Below are 23,039 nucleotides of genomic sequence, written 5' to 3' on the forward strand. Positions count from 1 at the left end.
GGAAATTAAAGGCAACAATGACTCAAATGCCCAGAAGGGACTTGGACAAAGTTGCCAAAAACCAGCAGGTTTCCAAAAACTGAAGGAAGCCATAAAATGACTTGGCTGCATTGGTATCTGTCCCAGGTTTCTTTAGGGACTCATTTTGAAATAGTGTTTGTAATTCTCAGTTATTAGCAAGTGCCCCAAAGAATGATGGAAATTAAAAAGCTTTTCCACGGTGGTTTTGGTTTTCCTGATTAAACCATACCCTATGAATGAATTCTCTTCCAATGATAATGTTCTCCATGAAAAGTCTGTTTGTGACTGGTACACATTCTCACAGACAGCCAAGAGTTTAAAAACATGCCAGCACTTTACACAATGCCTTTACAGCTTTACAACATTGGTTATTTAACAGTAAGTGTCAGGAAATACGATGCTTATAGTATGTGCTTTTATGTAACAGGTAATTCCTGTTGGAAATGACTGTGCTCACCATATTGAATGACTATGGCAGAAGTCTAAAGCAGAGATGATTTGTCGGAAGAACTTCCTGGCTTCTTTTGGTGTCAATCTTCCCTTTTTTACAAGATAGTCGAAGAGCTCCCCACCTGACACGTGTTCTAGCACCAAGTACCTAGAAAAAAAACAACACCAACAAAGTCAGGATTTGTAAGTACACTATCATACCAGCCTCTCACACACACCTATGTACAAACATTTTTACATTTGGCCAAGGAGAACACTTCTGGAAACAAATGAAGAGAATCAGAATTTTTAAAGAAAAAATAATTAATATTTTTTAACACAGTTCTTCTGCAAATTTCACACAAGCCAATGACTTGAAACAAATCAGTATTTCACTGATTTATTGCATTCAGTGTTCAACAGTCTAGTGAGTGAGAATTTAAAAGCCAAAAATGCCTCCAAAGGACAAGAAGGGGGAGAAGAATCAGGTATAAGCTTTCATGGCAGCTCTTAAAGCTACTGTGGAAGGCTCATGTCTTTTAACCAAGCTGACAGATCCTTTATAAAATAGCTTTGGCAAAACTGTCCTCATGTACTGCTCTGCCTTAGACACTCAGGACCCAGACAGATGTCAACAAACTAAAGGGAGTTCAGAAAAAGGTGAATAGTTTAAATTATGAGAAAAGATCAAAAGAACTACATGTGTGCAGCCTAAACAAAGGGCTTCAGCTCTTGCTGCTCAACAGCAGTGATTTGCTGGAGCAGCTGTTCCCCCAACCCACATGTGAAGAATGTGACACTGAGCGAATAAATGCGGCACAGTGGGAACCTAGGAGTGAGAGAGGAGAGCCCAGTCCTCATACAGCACTCCTGGCAATCAAAGAGAGAAAAGTGAAATCTTCTGGAAGGAAAGGACCTGCCATGGATGGACCATCTTGTTGCTGTAAGTGGATGTAATGAAAGACAGCAAAATAGAAAAAAACTAAGCATAAATCTCTGTAAATGCTGCCTAACAGAGCCTAATAATTTCCTTAAGGAAGTAGTACAACACCATCAACTGAACCTTCACTTTACAATCAGCCAGCTTTACTACTAGTCTTAATCCAACTTCTCACATTTGAGAGGACAGTGAAAAACATTAATCCTGGATACTTCCTTTTCTGTACTTCGAACAATGTAATCTCAGGGAAAACCTCTGAAACGGAAGGAGGAGAAAAGTTTTATAAATTTGGGAGCTTAATAATTCCTGCTTTCAAAGTTTACCAAAGGATGGAATAGTTGATGGAGTCTATGGAAAGTAAAGTAGTAAAAATAGTAAAATGGTTTAATAATAACAGCATTAGCCTTCAAGTTGCAGAAGTGGGACCTGAGCTCCTGTTTCATCTGCAGCTACTGTGCACCAGCCACATGTTGTGTCCTAGCCAGCAAAAACAGAAAGTGCTTCCCTTCCAGGAATGCAGCAGAGAATGCAGCAAGGGATGGACATTAACATTGTCTTGATAGCTAGGTAAGTAGGATGAGAGCATAAAAAGGCAGACAATAAGATGAATTTCTAAACTTTAGGGAATTGTATCTATAGTTTCTGCATTTTTTAACAAAATGAAAAACAAATTATGAAATTATTGACAATTTTTCATTTAAGTAAGCAATGAGAAAAATCTTGACTCAAAAATCACATTTGAAACATGTGCTAGGTTACCTTCACTCCTGGAAAAGATGGGTACTTGCCAGACTGATAACAAGGAGATAACCATTTATCTGCCTTATTCTTTTCCAGCAAGACACTGAAACAGTCAGAAGAAAGCCGATGTGCAGCAGTCACAGGCACTGTGGCATTCACATTTTCAAGTTCCAGCCCTGACTTCCCAAATCCTGGCTAACAGACACTCCAACAAGGTTTGCAACATAACTCTTCTCCCTCTCACACTAGAGACAGATTTGGCTAAACATCCCATGCAGCACTCCCAAATGTGGCAGAGGATCAATCCTAAAATTCTCCTTCACAGCTCCTTCTCTAACTGTACCCAGCAGAAGCTGGATACAGCAGTGCATCTTGCCCCCAGAATTCAAACTGATAGCTTTTTTTTTTCCTGCAAGGAATTTCATGAAGGTGGTTGTGGTTACAGGCATACAGAAAAGCCTCTACACTTGTTTCAAATGCACAGTTTCGGAAAATTACAAACCCAGCATTTCTGTCACCCACAGCAGGAACTGCAAAGCAATTTATTTTCATCAGCATCATCTTATTAAAAACACTCAACAAAAATGCACTGACATGTTGTACGGAAAATAAAACAAATTGAAAGACAGGGAGCATTTACAAGGTTATTCATTTCTGCTTGCCACCCAGAAGCACCAGATATAGTAATGGAAGTGAACAGGGGAGAGCGTCTGAAAAAGATTTGTGCCTCTGACAAGTCAAGGGACATAGAGAAGCACAGCAACAATGTATTCTGATCTGACAAAGCCCTAACGTGACAGGAGTGAGAAGGACGACAAACACATTCCCCAGTGGTCAAGTGCAAGAAATAAATGCTGCAGGGATGGTTCCACAAGCACGATATGGTTATGTTGCATGTAGCACTTCTGAGCTCAAATTTGCAGCTGGTCACCCGCCAACCCTATTCCCTACAGTATGATGGGTTTTTTTTAGGATAGCCCCTAACTAGGAGATTTTCGATTAAACAAGGGCATCATTCTGCACCTGCCTCCATCTCTGTGCAAGCCAATGTGGCACTGGCACATTACATGGCACAGGAGCAGTACACGTGATTTCCAAATAGGCCAAAGAAAGGGGTTTAAGCACTTTCAAGTGTTGTGCCAGTTCTACCACCATACAGCTACACAATCCCCACTAAATGCTACGTATACAGATCTGTAGCTGTATCTACACGTGTGTGAGTAACATACTCACCATAAAAGAACATACACATTCTGAAGGGCTTTCAAGAAGTGTTTTTCAAACAGAAAAAGCTAATGAATAAAATAACATTATGCCCATGTAAGACTGATGGCACTGGTTGTCCTACTGTAAAAAAGTAAAAAAAAACCCTGCTCTGTGATAGCCATTGCAAAGAAGGCTCAAGGAAAGTTAAGGCTGGTGGCACACACCCCTCCTGCTGGATAATACTGAGAGGGGTATAGCAGGACAAAAGACACAATGTAAGATCACGTTGCCCTCACCTCTTGGACGCTCTGGCCACACATCAGCTTTGCTAATCCTTGCATTACACATGGGACAAGCCTGTGTACAGTAATCTCTTAAGTAAAGTGACTTGCCCAGGGTTACAAAGCCACCAAATATCAGAGCTGGGCTCAGTCCCCGTGGTCTCTTGTCTCTTCTGCATCGTACTGTCCCCACCAACTTCTTCTCTACTTGCTAGGACATTGGAAAAGCAAGAAGCCAAAAGCCTTCTGCAACTTGATATGAAGCCAAGTGCACATGGTGTTAAAAATAAATTATTGATTAAGGATTTTCTTCATTAGATACATTCATTAAGAGGTTGCAGAAGTTTTTTCAGGTCACAGCTTGCTTCCATAAAGACAAGGTCTGAGTCTTGCATGATATTCCTTCACACTCCTAGTACAAGTCAAGACATCAAAAAAATCTATGATGAAGATTCAAAGCTTCAAGGAGACAAGACTTCAGTCTTTCAAGACAAAGGAGCTCAGTGCTTAATGCAAGAATGATTTCATCTGTTGGAGAGGAGCAGAAAGACTGGGTGCAGCAACACCGACTATTCCCTTTGTCATTTTTTCCATCCATCTCCCAGCAACACCACCTCCCCAGTCAAAGCTAGCAAGTTTCTAACCTCAAATGATCTAGCACATATCATATGAGAAACATACATGCAGCTTAGAAGAGGAATAACTCATTTCACTGCAAGGAGCCTACACTCCTTTGTTCCTTTCTTTCACTTTATTTACTCTTTTACCTAAACAATAAACAAATAATAACAGAAACTGAACAGTACAGGAAAGGAGGGATGATTTCTGTGAAAGAGATGGAGTAAGCCAAGATGAATATGCAGAAAGCAGCCTTAAACCACCCTCGTGCCCCTCGGATTGTGACTATATTAGGAACCAGCAGACTCCCCATGGTTGGCTATGGCTTGTTCAGTAGCTTGGGGTGGAAGCTTAACAAAAAAGCACTATACCTCTCCTCCTCATTACCCCAAATTGCCTGTATGCTGCAGATGACAAGATATGACAGCACACAGCCCATCAGTGACACATCATTCCTGCACCTGACACACGATCTTTCAAGTCATTTTAGTCTTTTCCAAATCTGGTGTGTCAGTAGGACTCCTATAAACACAGCGGATGGTCCATTTTTCCCTGGGAACTGTCAGTAAATATTTGATGATCAACAACAAATTTAAAAGTAATTCAACAAAACAAACACAATCCATCATATTTTTGTTAAATCCAACTATGCTACCAACCTGTTAGGGCTGTGAGGACTTGTGATGCCCGTTACTAGTAGTTAAAAGATCAAAAATTGTGGGTTTTGTTCTAAAACACACAAAAAAAGTTGCAACATTTTGGCTTTCAGCTAAAAAAATCAGTACAATTTTCTTCCTTTTTGCCTTAATAAACTAAGATGTTGATTTTCATCTCCAGTGTCTTCTGTTGTCCTAGTACCAGCTCAGACACAACAAGGCTAAAACAGATTTCTGCCTCATCACTCTGTCCCACTTCTTCCTTTATCCCTAGAGGAAACACTGCTTATTTGATTATGATTCAGGCTTACAGTGTGGGTGCTAATTCTGACTCAAGTTCCTGCAACTTGGTTATATTAATATCTTACAGAAGTTTTCTTTATTAGAGATTTAAGATAACAATTTTCCTATTGCAGATTCAAACAAGAACTGATGTGAAAGTAATGCCTTCTATTTTATGATGTTGGCCCACAACATCAGAGGCAAATGGTGGTAGTATGATGTTACAAGTTAAACCTTCCTGCCAATATTCTGTTACCGTACAACAGATGGCAGAAGAAGGGCAGTCGGACAAAAGAACACTAAGTCCAATCATTAACCTGACGTACCAAGTCCCTTCACTAAACCCTTAGAGAAACTTGTCCCTTAGTGCCTTGTCCACACCTCTCTAAAGTACCTCCAGGTTTGAGAATGCCATCATTTCCCTGGAAAGGCCATCTCAATGCTTAACCACCCACTCCATGAAGAAATTCTTCCTAATATTCAATCTAAACTTCCTCTGGCACAATTTGAGACCATTAATGGCTAGAAATTCTTGTCTAATTTTAGCTAGACAAGTTGTATCTCAATTAATTTATCATCATCTCTTTTACCTTGATATATTCTTGCCCCGCTGTTAGCAATTCAAAATAGGTATCAGATAATCACTGCATTACCACGTACTTAGCTTTCCATTTTGACCACTCCTTCCATGCTGCACTATCTCCTTTTTTATACTCTATCTTACCCAAGGTAGCTGCCTTCACTTCCAAGTCCCTCCTGCCCTCTCCCTGTAATCAGTCTAGGTTCTCTTCCTCAGTTTTTTGAGGATGACCTTTGCCTCTGACCAACTTCCACAGCCAGATCCACCATTCATCTGTTAACATTTCCAGGCAAACAATTCTGCGCTTTTACAACACTCTCTACACTTGGAGGGACATTGTTGTTACTAACCACAGAGCTATGTCTTCAATCCTTTCCTGAAGACAGCTCTTTGCCATGATGCCTGACAACAGCTTGGGCTTCCCCATCATAAGGCTTCCAGCAGCTGTTTTGTGTTTGCGATTACAAGCTGGCTGGTGTGGAGACTCTCTTTTTGTCCCCTTCCTGTCTATGCCCAGCACAGTAAGGTCTTTTTCATGGTCAGATTGCTTTTGTGCTATCGTGCTATCACTCTACAAAGGAAGACATCACTTAAAACAGCCACAGAAATAGTTTTGGTGACAATTCCTCCTTCCCATCCGGTGAGCTCTCTAAGTTTTATTAAAGGGTGTCTTCCCCATGCTCTGGGGAGCTCTGAGGATTAGCTCATAGACCTCCCGTTGAAGCAAAATGCTATGCTGAGCAAAATAAACAGCCTGACTCTGAACAAAACAAAATGTCAGAGAAAGACTACCTGGCACAGAAAACACCATGACCATGCATTACCAGATATCTATGGCAGAATAATAACAACAAATAACCTAGTTATGATTTGTGGAAGCTGTCTGTTAACCAGTAACAAGAATGGCGTAAAATACTACAATTCCTGCCAGAATGGGATGGGAGAGCCCACAGCAGCCCATCACTATGCATCCCTGTGTGGGAATGCAGATCCTGTTTTCTTAGCATCAGAGATGAAGAAAATTTATGACACATTCACAGCTGGACAAATTAGAACCTCTGGGCAACACAAATATTTATTACTATAAAAGCATTAAATGGATAGAGCTCTTTCAGTGAAAGCTCATATGGAAACACAAGGTATTTCAGGTAAGTGCTACAAATGCCAAACAATGAAAGTCTTGTGCTCTAGGAAAGGTAGTCAATTCAGACACCTTGTTTTGGTCTGGCAATCGACGGTTGCTGGTTTAGAAGTGCATGTATTAGCTGCCTGTTAGGGAAGCAGTTAATAATTATTTTTTATTAAATGGTACAATATTAATACGCATGATGCACAACCTCAGTTAAAACTACATATATCCTCTGCATGTGCCTGAATTTAGACACCACTGGTTAATGTTCTAGGCTTTTACTAAGCCAAAAGTTACACTGGGTATTTATGTAACACTGGCTAGTTTTTAAGATGCATAATGTCAGATGTGCACTACAGCAAGACGCACAACCCAAATGCAGTTATACAAGACAAGTTACACACTAAGATAATGAAAATCAGCAGAATCCCTGCTGGTTCTTTTTTGCTCAAGAGTTTACTGCTTTGTGATATAATGCCTATGGGTAAGAAGAAACTTCATGAAATAACTACATCTGATGAGATGCTCAACTACTCTTTTCATATCATGTCATAGTTGATTATTATATGAAAATGATGAAAATAATGGATAGACCAGGGAATGAGACATGAATTAAGACAATCTGGAGTTGATGCAGATATCTAAGCGATTACTGAGGCTAGTGACATAAGTCAGCTAGGAATCTCCCTTATAAAAATAGATACATCTTTAGTTTTTTCGTGTTCTCATATATATTGGTGTTCATACATGTAAAAACCTCTTCAGCTATTTCACAAAATCCAGTCCCAAAATCATAGGCAAACCAAAGGGGCTGTACCACAGATGACATATGCTAGGCATCATCACCCACCTTGATGAAGTCTGAATCACCTCACCATAGCCCAAAATCCCCTGGAGATGATTCACGAGAGAATACCTACTGCTTTCTGCAAAGAGCTAGAAAACTCATCACATTTCAAAGCTGTGGTGAATCAGCAAGTGATCTGTCCAGGAAGAAACTGCCAAAGAAAAGTCTTCAGAAAAATAAAATAAAAAAAGCCCTGGCAACTCCTTTCCCATCCTACCACTCTGCAAAACATTCTCATGGGTGTGTATATATGTGACAACGTATGTAGAGCAGGGAAAGAGTTAAAAGGTGCCCAGCTCTGACTGACATGTTGTAATTCTTTGACAGCTTTTTCACTGCACTGTTGTCTATTGATTAAATAATCTCTATCAGATATTAAGTCCCTTGTTATTGGCGCAGCCTATAAATTATTCAGAAGTTATATAAATTCTTATGGCGGGCATGAATTTTTAAACCCTAATTTGGAACGGGGCCAGGAACTCTTTATTTTTATTTGTATTTTTTCCTCATCTGCAAGAAAATGTGCATGAAATAGAATTCTTTTTCCAAAAAAGCGAGTTTAACTACAATCTGCTTGTTTGAGTGGAGATTCTGTCTGACTGATAAATAAGTTTGGACATGAAGAGATTGAGGCTTTCTGAAGTGGGGAAGAGAGGCAGGAAGAGTTAATGCCGTTTTGTTTGCTGCATGATATTTATGAGGGATGAAAGGTGTCCGAGCACTGCTGTGGTGGTGTGTAGCCATACGTGCTAAAGCACTGCAGCATCTCCTGGCAGGACACAAGAGATGGCAGAGAGCCGCCAGAGATCTTCCTCACAGGTTGGGCAGAGCTGAGACAACACTCACCACCTCACTGCTACAGGTCTGCCAGTGGCCATACACTCCGGGGTTTTACTTCTGAGAGCTCAACGGCCTTTCTTTTAACGCCCAAAGCTCAAATACACACAAAGTTATCTGCTGAGGCCTGAAAGAGAATTTTGGCAACTCAATATGGATGTGGAGTTCATCTCCTCTTTACCTTCACTCACGTCACAGAACTGCAGCACTCTGGGCCTGTTTCCTCCCAAGCCGTGGGAGCTACACAAACACACATTGCCAGTCAATGAGGAGAAAATAGTCAGGTTTTCATGCAGAGTTGCTAAGGCCACATTGTGCAAGCTGTAGCACTAACCACCAACCCTACTGCTGTGCAGGTCCAGCTCCGTGCCTGGCTGGCATCGCTCTGCACTCTGAGGCACCACCTCCATATCCGCTCCCTTTGGCCCCTCCTCATCGCCAGGCCCACTGTGATGCACAGCCCCACACAAGCTGGCTCTGCTCCTAACACTGCCTGCCTTGCCCTCAGCCACATGTGCTTGGAGTTTGAGACAGGAATAAAACACTTCAGCAGCAGAAGAGACCAAAGTAGCTGGTTATGAATATTTCTCTTATTTATAATCACAGCCTAGATTAAACATAATCTTGTCTTCCAATCATGTTTTGTTTTCTTTCCCTGTATCCACAGCATCCAACACCCCACACCCAGATTACCAAGAAGTGTGCCTACCAAGAAAATGATTTTCAGCGCTAAGCCCTTTGAGCCACCCCAATGTCCTGAGCCTTCATTCTGCCTTTTTCAGTTCTCCCTATGGGTGGTTGAATGCCAAAGTTCTGTGCTGCTGGTAACAAAAGAAGAAGGAGAACCTTTTTCTTCTGTTTCTTGCATCCTCTGTCACCTCACAATTAGTTTTCAAGAAAAAAAGAACAGAATTGCAGGAAAACCTTGCAGAGAAGGACTGGCAGCATGAATGCCTCTGCAGACACCACCAGAGCTGTTAGTCTTTGACTCCTGCTGGCAGTCGGTCTTGTCTAAGCCAGAAATGTGAGCTGTGCACAGGGAGGAGGACATTTTAATTTTGTTATCTGGCTCGCTGGGAAGCACCTTCACCTCTGAAATCAGGAGGTGGCATGTTGTGTACATTGCAATGAGGCTTGGGCACCTGCCCAGAGCTAGCACTGTGCTGCTGAATGATGAAGGGGAACTGTTGTGCTTGGAAAAAGAGCTGATGAATGCATGGTGCATTTCAGAGTACAGGAGACGATGCCAAAACTCTGATGTCCACTCTCAAAGCACTCTCTCTGCTTAAAATGCTGAATAAGTTGGACACCAGAGAGATTAAAATAAATGTTCCCAGAAAATTAAAGAAGTGTAAAGATATAAAAATGCATGGAGACATAAATAAATGGATATATAAATATCTGTATGTACCTGTAAATAGAAATGTACAGGTATATATACTGTCACATTGATAGAAAGGGAATTGAGAAATGCAAGTACAAAAAAAGTAAAAGAAAAGGGGACAGAGCGGTGCAACGACATCTTTATTCTGTCTTATTCCCACTCTCTGCCAAAACTCCTATAATTTAAACTAAACAGATAATGAAATGAGATCAAACAGATAATGCCAGTCCTGTCAGTACTTCTTCAGAGTCAACTACAATACTTTGACACATCTGCTTTAGAAAGGGAAGGTCCTTCTCCTCTGGACTACATGATGGCACTTACACTGCCATGCCAACAGCTCCTTCAACAGTGGGACAATTTCTTTTATAAGACCAAAAAGACCAAAAGAAATGTTGAGTTTACTGCATAAGATACAGGAAATGTACATATCAGAGATTTAAAAATAAAACATAGAATTGCCTCCTAGAAAAGATCTGAGCCACTCATAAAGGATAGGTCTTTGCATGCTTCCCCTTATTTTTTTGTCCAACAAGTCTGTTAGGAAGAACCTCTGGCTCATTTGGCAGTTCTGTTAATATTGTACGAACTCCTTCCTTCTTCAGTAAACAAAACACCATCTAGGGTTAATTCAGGATAGACCTTTACTATATACATAGAACAGTAAGAAAGAGGACTATCACCCAACTTCACGTGGTCTATGTGCAATGCAAAAATCGTATGACGTTTCCACTACAACACACATTAATGAATATGTCTAAACCTCATTTTTGTTGTCACTTTGCTTATTCCCTTAGTTTATTCACATTTCTATATGACCATGTCAATTTGGTTAGTCATAATTACTGGTGCACACTCAAATTCTGGTGGCTCATTTGATCATTCCCCATTAGGAATCAGCAAAAGAATTTCTTAAAGAACTCTGGGCTAACCTGATACCAGGCTGCCTTACCTCACTCTCTATCTTTAAAATGGGAAGGGTGATCCCCCTGACCATACTTCCGGCTTGCTTTGTCTGTTAACATTATCTGTTGGGAGAGAGGGAGGCACTGATTGCCTATAGCTACTTTTAAATTATCTGCTACTGTGGGGACCCAATCTTGCTTGAAGGTTGTCAGTGTGATCACACAGCAAATATAAGGATAGTCCAACCGTGTGCAATAATGCTATTTTAGCCAACATAATGTATATCTGGGATGGTGTATTGGTACACATACAGAGAGCTGCTGGGAGTGGCATTTTCCCCTGTGTACGTAGAACTGTAGTCCATAATCTAATGGTTAGGTATGACAACTCAAAATGCAGAATACAGAGTTCAAAGTCTTAGGGCTCATTACCATCTCCATCCCCCCAACCATCTTGATTTAAAAACAACAACAAGAACAAAAATCAAATGGAAAAATATTAGTAGGTTAATACAGACATGCTAAGAAAGCCTTGTTATTATTTTTTAAAACTCATTTATAGTGTTAAACAAATTAAGGAAAAGGAATTTGATTCATGGATGCATTAGGAATCTACTCAACTAAAGCCCCTTTTCACAAATTAAATCATAAACCAAGAGTCAAACATGATTTGTGAAATTAACATTTATCGAGGAAACACTCCTCGGTGATGCATCGTGATTAGTCTTTGGCATCTGAAATATCACCCATAATTCACAAGCTTCTCTGAAACGATGCCACTATCGTTACTGTTGAAATGGCAGGCATGATGGAAAGGTGCTGCCACAATCAGAGAGCAATCCCTCTTTTGATGCTGGTGAGAACCAGAGGTCACTGTGCCTTATTTGGGAATGTACATGCATCCTCACTTCCCATCCCACACACATCTCAGCCTAACACTGGCACTCTTTTCCACTTCTTAGATTTATCCAAGGCTATGGCTGTTTCTAATTTTAAACAGGGAGGCTTGGCAGCAGTGCTGCATTATGCCCTTTCTTTAAAATAGTGACTAATAAAAAATGAATTACAATTAGGAGTCACTGGCAGTTTCACAGAATCAGTGTCTTTCAGCAGAGGGATTTGGTGCTTTTGTGGGTAGAGGCAGACAGCTCAGTCTTATAGAGCCAGGAGCTATGGCACAAAGATGACTTTGTGTGACTGACAAAGCCTGCTTTGGAGCCCAACGTATCTAGAAGCCAGGAACTCCAGATACAGGTTAAAGATATGGGATGCTTCCCTTTACAAGGTGATTTTTATCAGGAAGATAGCATATCTACCAAGAAATACAGTCATTTTTTGGAAGTCTTTGTGTAAGACTCTTCCCATTGCTCTGAGCACTAGATATTCATGGCTTGTAGCAAAATATGCCGCAAGCCTTTTGGGAGGGATGAAGGATTACTTAGCTCAGCTATTGCCTTTGCAGGTGTTCAGAGTAAGTAGAAAGCTTCAGTATCTTTATAATCCAACTCTTCACTTCAAGTCGTTGTCCCTCGTGTATTCCTACCTTGTTTTCACCAAGTATACCACACCTATCTGGAAAACATAAGCTGCAAGCTGGGTTTATGCTAGTGTCCATGTGTTTGTGTGCATGTACATCTGAATTATGGAACATTCAAGTAAACAAGAATATACCTTCTCTCTTACCTAAAAGAAAGCTGATGGCTTGATTTTAGCTTCTCTTAAACCAGAATAAAGTGGTACATACTCTTACAAATGGTACCAATCCTTCTTTTTCAGGACTAAAGGAGAACATCCTGCCTGTAAAGCTTCATGTGTACTAACTGTCTCCTGCAACTGAGCAGACTGCATCAGATCTGGGCCTCTGTTTTCAGCTGGGGCAAACCAGGCTTAATGGAGTCGTGACCATTTTTGCCATTGAGAACAGAGCACTCAGTATGCAGCTCAGAGAGCATCTGAGCCAGCCTACACCACATGCCTGCAAAGTGCACTCTGGCAACCCCACTTCACTGCCAATGGCAGGCTCTGCCCCACAGGAAGATGGGGAATCCAAAACAAATTACTGACTGCTCCACTAAGCAAACCTTCTGGCACAGAAGCCTCACTTCCTAGAAAAGGAATTCACTGGTCCAGTAGCAAGACTGGCTGAAAAGTCCATGAGAGATTGTTACTTTCATTCAAAATGCTTTCTTTGGGTAAACAGTTATTCCCTTCTTGCATGCTGACATTGTGAAGAGGTCACTGAAGGATGCTGGTTTTTAAAAATTGTTTAATTCTTTTAAACACTCTCTTCTACTTGCAATAACCTGCTAAAAAGATGAAAATAATATTGAGTTTCCTACTGGTTTGCCCTTTTCCATTTGGAGAGCATTGATTTTTTTTCCTGTTGTGCCAAGATTAATATGGCCTGTTTGTTTGACAACAGATTCAACATATCTAGTGCCCTGTCAAGCTAAAATGACTCTGTCTGTGGACAGCATCCCTGCCTGGCACTGCAATGATCTGAAAAAAGAAGGCTTTGCTAGTTAACTGTCACTGCAAAATCATGAGGACATTTCAGTAGCCTTCAAAAACAAAAATTGTTGTTGATAGTATATTTAAAATATTGCTGGCAAGCACCAAGAGATCCAGTGAAAACTATTAGGCAAGGGAGATATCCAAATTATTCACTTAATAGTCTGTCATAGTTTTGATTGCAAATGTTTCCTGATAGTACAGATACAAATCTTTCTCCCCTCTTCCTGTTTGATAGAAAAGATTGTTCTCTCTCCTCCATTTTAAGTAGAAAAAGAAACAGCATATAAGCAAAGTACAGAGAAGAAAATGAGAAAAGCCAGTAAAATAAGGATTGTTTCTTCCTCATTTAAATATCAGATATGGACACCAGTTAAGAGTGAAAATACACCATGCTCTGTTCTTGGAAACGCCAGCAAGGTCCAAAACCCCTCCTCTCCCTCCCATTCTTCCTCCTTCCCTTCCCCTTTCTCTGGCAAAAGCCAGTAATACCTACAAATATTTTTTATTTTCGTAAACGTCATGCAGCTTTAAAACATGGGGATGCTCTATCAACTTCAGGATGGCTATTTCCCGCTCCACCTGGAAAAAAAACAAACAACAAAAAGAAATACAGAAGATTAGAAGCTAGATATTAGAATGCATCATATATCATAACACATTTTCTTCCCATTTACCTATTTCCCACTCCTCTTCATATGCATAGGATTCTTCAACTTACAGCAATAATTAGCATTAAATAAAATATTTTTTTAAAAAATTATCTGGTCTTAGCACTCCCTGCAGTGGAGTGCAAAACTGGCAAAATTTCGAAGTTGAAAGAAGAGTCCCAAATCTATCAGTCAGTGTCAGGAGCTATAGGAGCATTTGAAGCTACTGCTGCCTCACTACCCAAACTCTGACATACTCTCAAAGTACAGAAGCTCCAAAATGGCACTGAGGCCTCTCCTGACCTCTCATATGCATGAGTGGCTACACTGCACTACGCACTGCATGCTCCATTGATATGAGAAAATTCGCATCCTGAAGAACTGGCACTGTATATATAGGGGAGAAGAAGAGTATTGTTATTTCGGAGCTGCAGAACTGAGGCACAGAAAGAGAAAAAAATAGAAGAGGAGACATAAGAAGTACAAAGTACAACAAGAAATTAAACCCAATTACTGGAGCTTTGGTGTTCAGATCCTTAAGCGTAAGACCTTGTTTTCTCTCAATTCCCAATCTGCCCAAGCACAGCTACTTCTAAGAGCGTGTCTTCAACACTGAGTTAATAAGTTGTGACTAAGTCTCTGTAATTAGCACAGGTCTTGTTCTTACCCAAAATTCCTATCATGACTGCAGCGTGGTTTTAACTTGAAATTACTAAGGGTATTCATTAGAGATGAAGTCAGAGCAGCTCCTCAGCTGCTAGCAAAATTGCTCAGTGCTGCTCAAAGCCAGACTGTGACTGCTCTGATTTGACCTAGGCTAACTTGCAGGGAGTTAACGTAGCACTGTGGAGATTGTAGATAACTGAAATAAACTCTGCAACAGCATGCAGTCTAAGCAACACAGAAATTTCCAGGAATCCAAAAAGCCAAGAAAATGCCCTAAAGATGAAAACAAGAACAACTACATAGGGCTTTTTTTTTCCAGTTCTTCAAATAAATGATTGTCTTGAAGTTGCTATCCTAACAATCCAAACATGAACAAACTACAAAAGCTTCCTTGAACATTTCCTCAGCAGGGCTCAGACAAATAATTAGGAACTTGTTTCAGTATAGCCTTAGTTCTTGATGTCATTTAATTTCCTGAAATATCATCCTCTACTAAACCAGAACACAAACAACCTTCTTTGCGTGCTAGTAAGATACTCAGCAGGAAATTAGAAAGTGCTAGTTTTCCAGCAATAAAAAGGGGAGGAGGATCTCCCGGCACACTGGCTATCACCCCAGATCTCTCTTCCTCAATACTTCCACACAAAGGCATCACACTTGGCTTTTCTTATGTATGGATGGAGAAAAGTGTGTTTTTTCATGTGTCAGTCTTATTCCTTCAAAGACACTCTGCAGACTCAAAAGAGAGACCCATTTCCACACTTGTGATCTCTGGAAACAGCTACTACAAGGAAATGAAGAAAAGTGTATAAGGAGGCTCTACTGGATTTGTGTACATGCACCAGCATGTAAACATATAAGTATACAGCATTTTCAGAAAAAGTATGAATTCAGAGATACAGAGTATCTGATGTTGACAGCTCTGTAGGCATAACTGGCTCATGACCAGCACTCAGATGAAAGCCACTTATACAAACAGGAAGCAAGACGTGAGTAGACCTCAACTGAACAGCTACTCCTCTGTGAAAAAATGGCAGGGGAGCTAGTTTATGTAATTTTTACCTTCTCTTCAAAAAAACTTGTTGCTCTTTTACCCTATGGGATACACTGACATTGCAGAGAGCTTGCTGAAGTTGGATTTGCTTCAAGGATGAGGAAGAACAAAACAGAAAAAGCGCTTCCTCTCACAATTCTGCAATAGTAATCAGACTCAGGCATTAGCATCATGCACCATAACTGCTAGAAGCTGAAGCTCTCACAGCACAGTTCTCTTTGGATGAGCAAGACCGGATAAGTCAAGGGGAACACAACCACTGCACTAGCTATGGCTGTGGTCATTCAAACCGTTCTCCATCCTGATTCACTCTCAAAAAACCTCTTGGTGGGTGCTTTGGCAATGCACATTCAGACCAAGTAAATGATGGATAGCAGCATCCCGGCAGGGGCCTGCTTGGCTACTGTCCTAAAGCGAGAGATGAGGCAGTGATTTATGAGTATTGTTCAGAGAGGGGGATCCACTTACAGCACTGCATGGCCTGTGTTCAGTAAAAGAAAATCAGACAAGAAAGCAAGTATGTAGGTAACAGGCTACAAAGCTATTAAAAGGAAATAACCTAAGTTCCTTTACTTTCATCACTTTAAGTGTAAGAGCGTACAAGGTCCTACACATATTTTTAACTTCCTGGAAACAAAAGTCCCCAGAGGAAATACAGTTTCAAAGGTCTTGACTTCAAGCTCAGGTATGCAGAAAACATCCAGCTTGGCAGTGCTTGGCAGCACTGCTCCCTGCAATGTATTCAGTCATGTGCTGCGCTTCCTCAGCCAGCTTTCCAATCTACTACTTATTTTCTATCTGTAAACCAGGGATAAAACCAACCTACCCTTCAAAGTGGGACCTGTACAAGTCTTCAGTGAGAAGGAGCTTTATGAAGGAAAAGTGATTATACTTCTCACTGTCTGGGCCTACTGAATGTCATGGTTTTGGAATTTTTGCTATCGGTATTCCACATCGTAACATCATGCAAAGCACGTTAAGTAGATCAATCTATGCCCAGGACACTGACAAAACACTGGTGGCTGTACTGCTTGAACAACAAGAGACTCCCAGGTCTCTGAACAGCCAAACTGATCTTCCTCAAAAATCTGACAGCAGTGCCCCGTCTCTTCTCTCTTCAAAGAAATATGAGGGTTCCCAAAAACCTGCAGCGGACCACCTTCCCAAGGCAACAACTGCAGCTTTTGTCTTTGGGTGGCCCTCTTGGTTCCTTTTCTCACAGAGAAGCCAGAAACTGTTAAATGCTGGATACGGACAGTAGATCTCACCAGCAACTTTACTGATGGCAGCAAAGGAGAGGTACCACCTTTCTACAAAAGCGAAGAGGCCTTATATAAAGGAGGCGGCTTTGCCTTCTTCCCTAAAGCTCTGGCAGCTATTGCCTTGCCTGTTTTTGTGCACTCCTGTGCTTTCAGGCTGCACAGTGCTGTCCAGCTCAGAACTGGCAAGGACGGGAGAGCAAAGAAACCCTGCAGGGGTGTTTGCTTTAATGCAGAAGCAATTATCAGAAAGCAGGCCAAACTCAGAATAGCCTGTCTGGGGAGGCTCAGAGTCTGTGATAAACAGTATACATGGAGAAACATTTGCATAGTAGTTAAAAAAAAAGGAAAAAAAGTGGAGCCCTCTGCATCAGACAGACACCAGGGCATGTGATGGGATCCCAGCAATAGTCTGGGCTGCCTCATATCAGAGCAGGTTATTGACTGTGCAGCACACCAATGCCTTGGAGCTAAAAGGAAAAGCAGTGAAAGTCTGTGCAGGGCAAATGGAGACACACTGCTAACTTGTAACTGTGCAGGTGCCAATTAGAGGCTTTAAAAATCTATGCAGGAGGCTGATTTGACAGGATGCTCCAGTGATTCAGCTAATGACGAAGAGCAACATGAGGGCAACGTGACCCTTAGAGGAATACTGCAAAGCTCCGCTTCCTCTCTGCCGCCTCTACTTCACCCTCCTTCTCTCCCAGAGGAATCTCTCTTGTTTAAACCCATCTCATCAGCACAGTTTCCACTGCTGACAAGTGCTCTGCTCCCTCGCCTTCCAAATCACAGACAGGCGGGGTGCAAATTCACCTACAAAGCAAGGAGAGCAGATGGAGGGAGCCACATGCGTCATCTTCATCACATATGTCTCAGTGATGAAGAAAGATTCCTTTCTTCTTGTATCCACATTCAAAAAGGTGTCCTGGCTGGTCAGGAGCAAGAAAGTCCTGTAGGCTGTACATTTGTTGTGAATTTTTCCTAATGAGCAAAACCAAAAGTACCAGATAGTAAAAAACCAATATCTTCCAGGTCTCTGGAAATTCTGCATTTCTGGCATACCAGTTCATATCCCGTGAATAGACCTTAGAATCTTCCTACTTTTGCTAAAAATGACTTGCTTTGGTGATGACCAAAGTTTTCATGCTTTTCCATGATAGCAGAATAAAAAAAAAAGACTATTCTTCAGAGAACAGCATTAAAACAGAAGAAGTTTTATACAAGTAACTGTAAACCTAGCACGTCCTGTGTGGTCACTAATGTGCAGATATCATTCTTCCAAACTAACTTTAGTTATTACAATAATGTAAGCAATATCATGTTGGATTACTTGTATCTTTACTTCCAATGGAAACATAAACAGGTTAGAAGTGGAAAAGAACAGTTTTTAAATGATGAAACATTACAAGATCTTCCTCTGCAGCTCTGAATTTAATTGGTATCTCTCTTAGTGAAAGTAGCCTTTCATTACATTTATCCCAAACTTCTTCAGCAGGCCACTATAGAAGCAAATGGAGAACCACAAAAGTTGGCTACCTACAAGAGAGCATTTCCTGCTGCTATTCTAGCCATTAGCTTCAAATTTCTGAATATAGTGAGCCAGATTCGAAGTGTATTGAAGTCAACAAAAGGCATCAATTGACTTAAGTGGGCTTTGAATCAGACCTTCTAATGATCATTAAGTGGTATCTGGAAGAAATCTTCTATTACACAATTTTGACTAATTAAATGCTTTAACATGAATTCAGGTTTTCTGCTAAGTACTAGTAATTACGAGAAGATTCTATAAAAAGTGGATAAATGAGGAGGGGAAACTAGATTTAGATATACATAGAATCAGGCAGCTAAACAAAGCTGTACAAAATACAACAAACAGACAAAATTACTGGAAAGCTGAGCAATTCTTCATTTTATTGAAAGCTCTATTATGGGCTCATTCTATCACAATTTTTGTTTGCATGTGTGTTTCTCAAAGTTATTTCCCCATAAATGAAAATGAAAATAGGTATGTGTTAGAAACAAGTGAGTTGCATATTTGATGTTCAAATTTGCATGTGCAAACTTTTATACCATGAATCTTTGGTAGGGAACTCATTTTCCACAAACTGCTGCTATAATAGAATGTCAGTTTCCACTTGTCTTTATTGAAACAAGTATTTTTCCATAGTCTCTTTAAAATTGCATTGCAGGAGCTGCAGTGAATTTCAAAATCTGGCATAACATCTGAGAGTATGAAACCAGCTGATGTGTCATGGTGAGAATCCGCACCATGTCCCTTCTGCTGGCTTCACTGTACCTCCACAACAGGCAAGGCCACCTGGCCTAGCTTGTTGATTACAAGGCCCTGAAGAAGCAGGGTCTGGAGGCCAGTGGTTATCTAATCACAGAAAATCCCTCTCAAGATCTTCATGGTTTAACTCAGCAGTTACCACCTGCAGCATTTCTCAGCACTCTGCCATAGGCTACCGACTACATACAGCCATTAAACTTATCCCCAGCGTATGCTTCTTTAAGAAGCATCAGGGTTTCATGCGAGGGACACTGATGGGAGCTGACAAGGAGTGGATTTATTCATTCAGCACTTGAGATTATCTGCTGCCCGGTAGTACACAGCTAGCAAGTGAGTGACGTGCAAGGCTCTGCCAGCAGTCAGCAGAATCAGCCCTTTTACACCGCAAGGCAAAGAGCCTCCCTGTGCCTCCCGTCGCCTTGCTGAGTGCCTCACCCTGGCTGCCAGCACCAAGCAGCACAGGGGACTGAACTCAAACCAACAGCCTCTCCGCAGGGGAAAGGACCTGATACTTTATTTGCCTTTCCCCCCCCCTCCCTTATCTTGGTTTTTAATTTTGATGTGTGCTGTGCTTGCTTTTACCCAAAGCAGAATGCTTGCACAGCTGTTTTTTTTTCATCTGGGAAAAAAACCAAAACGATTCACGTACAGCCCAGTTTGTTATGAGAAACCCATTACTCCAAATCAGCAACCACAGCCAAGCCTTTCCGAAGAATGCCAGCTGCTGCTCCAAAGCTGTCCCTGCCACCCTAACTCTGCAGTGCTCACCCCAACTTAGAAACTAGAGCCTGGTCCCCACAAGCAGTGTTGTAGGCAGTATGCCCCTCAAGCTCTTCTCCTGAAGGACCAATAAACATACACCTGTGATACAGGTCTCATGAACAATCATTTTTTTCTTTTGGATCTTCTCAAGACATATATATTATAGAACACAAAAACAGCCTAAGAACGTGGTGCTGCTCATAACACATCTTTCCCCCAAAAGAACATACTGCTATTCATTCCAAATGCCCTGGGGGAACTACACTCAGCTACAGGAAAACAACCACTACACTCAGAGAAGAAACAAGTTGCAAAATTGAGGAATATGGATAGTTCAACCTCAAACTGCACAAGTGCAAAGCACCAAACACAGAGCTGAGAGGGCGGAATACAGACCTTACAAATTTAATACGGCAGCACCAGAGACAATGCTGGAATGTCTGAGCCAGAGATGGTAGAGGAAGCAGAAGTTGCTGAATCCCATTAAGGGAATATGGGCAAGCACAAGTGTTGGTATAGCACAGCACAGCATAATGTGCTGCCAAGAATACAGTGCAGAGCTTCTGAAAGCATCGGTTGAGGCTTGTGATAAGAGAGAGGGGCTCCCAGGAGCACAAAGAGTATCCAGGAAAGGCAATGAGACAGTGCGGAGATGCCGGCAGCATCACGGACTGGATCCTTCAGGGAGTCCATCAGCAGTAGGAAGAGAAATTTAAAAGGACACTTTTGGAAAAACTTCAAAGGGTAAACTCCACCATTTCCTACATGTCTCAGATAGACTCTTTCTCTCTATTCCTTGCTTTCTCCATTAGTCACCGGCCTTGTTTATCTCTGTGGATTGTCTTACACAAACGTCCTTTACACTTTCTCCCTAACACTCTTCCTGAAGTAATCAATAGGATAGATGCTGTTTCCTTCTCTAAATCTTTCCTTAATGGCCATCTCAAAGAAACAAGGCAAATAACAAATGCTCTGAGAGTGGGCAGAGTAGCTGAAGCTTTGCAGAGATCAGAGGCAGAAAGCCAGACACTATTGCTGCTTTGTGCTGTTCCATGAAAAGCATAATGACATCAACTATTTCAAAGAGTGGAAAACATATAATATGATTTCTGTTTTTCTACTGTATCCCTCTGCTTTTAATTTTTGTGTGCCACTTGGCTGGGTGTTTGTATGTACATGTATGCCAAGGTCTCACCTCAGCTGAGTTAAAAAACTCATGGACATGCAAATGGTAGGTATCTAAAGAGATTATCCACCTCCTACAGCCCCACACAGCAAAGGAAGCAGAGACTGAAGAACCCACTGCTCTCCTCTTTGGTCCATTCTCTGCACGTGCTGTTGAAGCGCAACTGCACCTCCCAGAGGGACACAGTCTTGGACAAACAGCAGCATGGACCTCATCCAGGAACAACAACAAGGCCAAGGGCAACACAGACACACAAATTTCATGTTTGCACTTTTCTTTGCAATAAAGAGGGAGCCTTGGGGGGCAGCCTGGCAGTGGCAGACAGAGGAGACAAGAGCTGACTCTCTGCCAAGCTGTGGAGCCAGTGGCTGCGTACTCAGGGAGGTCAAGCAACTGCTGGCCTCCCTGCCTTCCTTTCCAATGGGTTTGAAGCAGTCTGTAGCACACTACAGTGTGAACAGCAGCTCCAGTTTGACCTGTGCCAGCTCTGTGTTACCCTGTGTATCTCCAGCTTGTCTTATGTATAGTGATCCCAAGACCTTCTTCATGTCACTAGTTTGCTTTTTTCATAAAATAGGCACTCTGCACACTAACAAATGCACTTGTTCAGACATTGCCTCCCCTGTGGTCTCTGTCTATGCATTCTCTGCATTTCCTCAGCATAGATTTACTTGAAGAAGGAACAGTAAGTGAGATCCCACCCGAGGCTCTTCCAAGGCTCAATCTGTCCCCTATCCATGAATTTTTTCTGGAGTAAAAGAGATGTGGAATATGAATCTGGATGATAACAGGAAAGGAATTCAATATGCATCACCCTGGGTCAGATTTTTCAATATTTCATTTTTTATATAGGTTTCTCTCAACAAATGTGATTCCTTTTATAGATGGGAAGGCCTGAAAAAATGGTTGTCTCTCCATAAAGAAATGAATTAGTTCTTCAGTTTCAAACATCGCTGCCAACCCATATACATGGGATTATAACCTTTTATTATAGAGCCACCTCAACCACAGACATGTCTTTTCGTATCTTTCAAGACAGGACTGAACAGCACGGGAAATCAGCAGTGACCTTGAAATACCTTCATCTCTGGGCTATCTGCCTGAATCTAGCCAGCAGCAGTGAGGCACAAACCCAGGGAACCTCAGTTCTTTGGTGATTCCCATGGCAAATTTACCTTCATAGACTCAGTCTCAGTCTCAGGTCAGGAATGAACTACTGCTGGACAGTTCAGTTGATATTGCAAAGCTCTCCTCTCCCCTTCCTGCAGCTACTGTGCTTCAGTGCTGAGAAGTGAACCAAGTTTTCAAGTTGATACTAGCCCTGTTGCAACAGATTTCTCCACGGTGCCTGCCCATTCTGTTTGTTCCTTTGACATCAAGGAGAGGGCAGAGACAGCAACACCGGGTGGGAGTTCTACTTGGGTTTCAATGTATAAAAAGGATGGCAAATGCGGTGGGAACTATAGCACAAAATAAGAGACAGAGAGAAAAGAGAAATAAAACTGCAGATTTTACTTCAGTTTTGAGTCTGCCTGTACTCACTGTTTTCCCCCAGGGTCAGCCTGCAACAGAAGACATTACAGCAAGACTTTGTACTCCCCTCAGTGAAGACAACGTCTTCCTCTGTTTTGTACATGCAATAGAAGCTGCAGAAAATTAGTCGATTGCTGCCATCAGCATCCAGGATCTCTCACAGCTGGGAGTTAAGAGATCAAAGACAGCAATGAAGGAACATTTTGTTTCTCAGCTATTTTATCTCTGCTCTTCTCATATTCTTCCCATCACACATCGGCCCTTTATTGCTG

General features: G+C 41.5%; 1 protein-coding gene across 12 annotated transcripts in view; it reads right to left on the reverse strand.

Annotated features, from left to right (window-relative positions):
• BRSK2 (BR serine/threonine kinase 2) overlaps window positions 1-23,039 on the reverse strand; it is a 300,725-nt gene that overhangs the window by 88,154 nt on the left and 189,532 nt on the right. For all 12 annotated transcript variants that reach the window (XM_031553458.1, XM_031553450.1, XM_031553457.1 and 9 more), the window contains 2 exons: window positions 13,864-13,949; window positions 479-619 (listed from right to left, as the gene is read on the reverse strand). In XM_031553458.1, the coding sequence (XP_031409318.1) occupies window positions 479-619; window positions 13,864-13,949 (227 nt within the window). The remainder of the gene's footprint in view (window positions 1-478; window positions 620-13,863; window positions 13,950-23,039) is intronic.

The sequence above is a fragment of the Meleagris gallopavo genome, chromosome 5 (genome assembly GCF_000146605.3).
Source record: "Meleagris gallopavo isolate NT-WF06-2002-E0010 breed Aviagen turkey brand Nicholas breeding stock chromosome 5, Turkey_5.1, whole genome shotgun sequence".
In the NCBI taxonomy this organism is placed as follows: Eukaryota; Metazoa; Chordata; class Aves; order Galliformes; family Phasianidae; genus Meleagris; species Meleagris gallopavo.